The sequence below is a fragment of the Dunckerocampus dactyliophorus genome, chromosome 1 (genome assembly GCF_027744805.1).
Source record: "Dunckerocampus dactyliophorus isolate RoL2022-P2 chromosome 1, RoL_Ddac_1.1, whole genome shotgun sequence".
Classification (NCBI taxonomy): domain Eukaryota; kingdom Metazoa; phylum Chordata; class Actinopteri; order Syngnathiformes; family Syngnathidae; genus Dunckerocampus; species Dunckerocampus dactyliophorus.
In genome coordinates this window covers 31,230,499-31,234,511 of record NC_072819.1, presented here as the reverse complement: position 1 = coordinate 31,234,511, position 4,013 = coordinate 31,230,499, and the positions used below count along the sequence as shown (strand labels likewise).

General features: G+C 50.6%; 1 protein-coding gene across 1 annotated transcript in view; it reads left to right on the top strand.

The window, feature by feature from the left end:
• The window catches only part of idh3g (isocitrate dehydrogenase (NAD(+)) 3 non-catalytic subunit gamma), a 7,299-nt gene extending 5,720 nt beyond the window's left edge, over positions 1–1,579 (top strand). Inside the window, exon 13 of the mRNA XM_054783785.1 lies at positions 1–1,579. This exon is cut by the window's left edge and continues 62 nt beyond it. Coding sequence (XP_054639760.1) covers positions 1–40 — 40 coding nt within the window. The 3' untranslated portion in view covers positions 41–1,579.
• The last annotated feature ends 2,434 nt before the right edge of the window (positions 1,580–4,013 follow it).

Genomic DNA, 4,013 nt, shown 5'->3' with positions numbered 1-4,013 from the left:
AATCATCCACAGTAAAGGGCAATACACAGCTGACATCTAAATATCTAAACACACAATGTCTTTGTATTATTGACATCAGAACGGTTAAACCCCCCCGCCTCGCCATCTCATGACAGTGCACCTATTTGATATCATGTCTACTCATATTCTCTGTTATGTATCTTAAGTGCTACAGCCTTTACATTCTGCAATACTGTATAATTAATGCATTTCTCGTTTTGTGTGCTGTAACTTTACAAAAGTGTATACTGTATGCCTTACAGATGGTACTATCTTGTTGACATATCATTCCTATGTCATCTTTATTTATACTGTGCAAACACAAGAGGCTTTTGCCATGCAAGTCTTTGGCTCACATGATGGCACTTAAAACATTTCCTGTCTGAATATAGACTTATTTTATGTTGCTATAATTAGGCATAATTACTTTATCACATACATATTATTAAATTAACCTACCTGAAACTGTGCTCTTGTTTCAATATGACAAGTACTGTAGCCATGATATCAGTACAGTTCAAGTTGTGATATGTGGGAAAGACGAAGTGACGAAGCTCCGCCACTGTCTAAAACACAAATTTGTAAAATGAAGTGGATTAAATTACAATTCTTCGGGTAAATATAAGTAACTGATAAACCATTTGCTATTCCATATCTTCACCAGAAGAGTGTGCTACTCACAAACCACACTGAGTCATGTTAACTTGAGCTATATAGTAAACACAGCATCTTTCAATTGTGCTAATTTTAAAACACTGAGAACTTGGGAACCTTTATAGGAAGATAGACAGATTATAAAACATAATTGTCATATTTCTGGTTCTCTCAATGGGATTTCTAAGAATAATGGGCCCAGGATGGTTCGCAAATGTTGCTAAATGAACACACAAATTTTGGCTCTGAGCCATGTCCCTCATTTATCTTCATTTAAAATGAAAGCAAGCAATTTATGATAGTCGTATGGTAAAACCACAGCATTGCTGATTACTGTAGTTAACACAGTTTGACGTCTTGCTCATTTTTTTTTGTTTTGTCCAGCCCTGAGGGCAGAGAGTATTGTTGAATGCCCTTACATGCTCAACAGATTTGCTCTGCCAGGGAAAAGTGTGAGATACTCATCCCCTGTTATACAGAATTTATTTGACTTTATTTGATGTTTTGTTGTTATGCAAATTTGGAGCGGCCAGACCGGAGCAGGAGGGGATATAGAAGAAGAGAAAAGAAAACAGAGGGGAGAGTGCGGGGACAGGAGGGGGACAACACAGAGAGAGACAAGAACAACAGCAACAAAAACAATTGTGACAATAACAAAACAACCGAAACAAACGGGACTACATCAGCAAATGTCTGTGACGGTCATGAAGACCATGATGGAGAGGACAAAATAATATCAACAACCACAGTGATAATACTGCATTTGAAACAGTCGTACATATTAGTAGTAATAGTAGTAATGAAATTATTAACCATGATAGTGAACAGAATGACAATAACTGTAATAACTGTAATCATATTGCCGACATCACCATCACGTAATAAAACCAACAACATAACACCCTGGTTAACTCAGTGAGTTATGTAGGGAAGTACGTACAGTATGTACTGTGAGTGTGCATATGTATGTGTGTACAGGTATCTCTGTGTATTTGTGCATGTCTTCATGTATATAAATGTGCACGTATGTGTGAACATGTAATTGACACTGAGAATGCATGAAAGGAGAGGGACTGCCTCCCACCACCCAGCAAGCCCCGCCCCACACAGCCAGGCCGAGCCCCCACCAACAGAGAGACACCAGCCCCACGGGGGCGGGCAGAACCAACACCGGCGCTCCAAAAGCCAGCCCACAAATAAATAGATCAAAATAAATAAATAAAAGCACACGCACTGTGGTTGCCCCTCCTACACCCGGAAGCCTCAACGCAACACCCCTTGCAGGGGACCCCGAGCCGCGGAAAACCACAAGCAGGACGGTACCAGCAAGGCAGGCAAAGGATCAGGCGAGGAGGAAAGCCAGCAAATGAGCAAGCGGGCGAGCAGCAAGGCAACCTACCACTCCGCGCCAGCCGACACCCGCGGGGCAGCAAATCCCTGGAGAGGGAGGCTGTGCACCAGAGCCAAGAAGAGCAAACCAGCCGCTACACCCCACCAGCCACCGGAAGCTAGACCAACCCTCAGCCCCCAGAACCAATGTCGCACCACCCATACATCGGAGCAACACCACCGACAAGCCTGCAGACAGACCCAAGGGAGGCAAAGACACGGACAACAGCCCAGCAAAGCAAAAAGACCAGCGGCGACAAACGCCCAAGTGCCCGGCAGAGCACCACGGCCCCAAGACCCACGCTACCCACCACCCGCCCACCACCCAAGCCCACGGTCGCCAGGAGCAAGACCAATCCCCACCCCATCACACAGCCCAGCCCCCCCAGCAGCCACCACGGCGCAGCAACCCCAAGCCACCACGGTGGCATGCAGGCCACCAGTAGCACGGGCCCAGCCCCCCGGAGATTGCCGAATCCCCCCCAAGCACGCAGAAGTGCCCCCGCCCCAGGTCGGTCGAAGGGAAGCACCGCAAGCCGCCCCCATGGTGCAAGCCCTTGCATCAACCGGCCCCAACAGGCCACCCCCGGGAAGGGCAGGTGAACCAGACAAAAATGCCCCACTAGCCAGGCCACCCCGGGCGAGGCACCACTCTGCGCTGGCCAGCGGACAGGTCCACAGCCACAGCCCCGACCCCGCCCGGCGGACAGGCGCTGCAGAATAGGCAGGAGGCACCCCGATCCAGCCCGCTCCACCTGTGTATGTGATAAAATGGGATTGTTCTGAAGGGCTGGCCTCTGTGTCCCTGAGGGGTGTATGTGTATGATAGGGATATATGTGGATGACAGCTAATGATGCAATTAAAATGGGGGGACAGCTGAGGTATGGTGGGCCCCTCACCTGCCCAGCTCCCCCAAACCCTAAGTGTCTATTGTGTGGCATGCTGAGTCAGAGGCATGCCAGGGTCAAAGGAGCCACCACAAGGCGACCCCACACCTCCGCCCCGCCCCACCACGCCCGACCGTGGACCACCCCCCAAGTCCTATATGTATGTGAACTAGTGCAGCGGAACAGGGAGGACGAAGGCCCCACGCGCCCACTCACCAACACCGCCCAAACCGAGAGGTGGGGGGACCGAGGACACACGACCAACAGGCCACTCACCACAGCACAGGCTTGGCAAGCCACGGGCCACAGAACACACCCCAGGCCCCACCCGGCCCGCCAGGACGCCCAGTCCGGCCCGCCCAACCCCTCAGATACTGTATCCCCAGCACCTCCAACACCGGAGCCCCACCGAAGGCAACGTTCTCAATGCCACCCCAAACGCCCCACGCTCCACCAGACCAGCAGGAACCGCGTCCACGCAACACGCACACACCACGGACGCCCAAGGAGCCACACCACAGCGACCACAAGAGAACCGGGCCCCACACATAGTGGAGCACGACCACATCCATGAGGCAATCAAGCCAGAAGTAATAAGGAAGGACAGAAAAGCAAGCACCACACGACAGGGCCCATGAGAGGAGCGATAACCCGCCGGACGCCGCAGACCAGTCATCACCCCACCCCCCGCCCATCCACCAACAGGCCGAGGGAGACACCCCGGAGGCAAGCAGACAGCCACCAGCCCGGAAACGGAGGAGACTAGCCAGACACCAGCAAGCTGCGGGGACCGCCCGAAGTTGTTTGCTTTGAAGACTCCATTTGCCTATTCAACAGAATCCACAATGAGTGTTATGGAGAAATCAAACCGGTGTGGTCCTTGGCCTCTGCCAGCTGGCTGTTAGTTGTTTGACTCCCCTTTTCACTGAGCTCAGTATTTCACTCCACAGACCCCACTTTGGCTCATAAGAAGTCATTTATTCTTTCATTCATTTGGATTTATTCTTTTTATTTGTGCTTTGTGCAAGCGGCTCCCCACATAGGGTCAGCGTATTCTCATCATTTTCTTTTCTCATGCTATT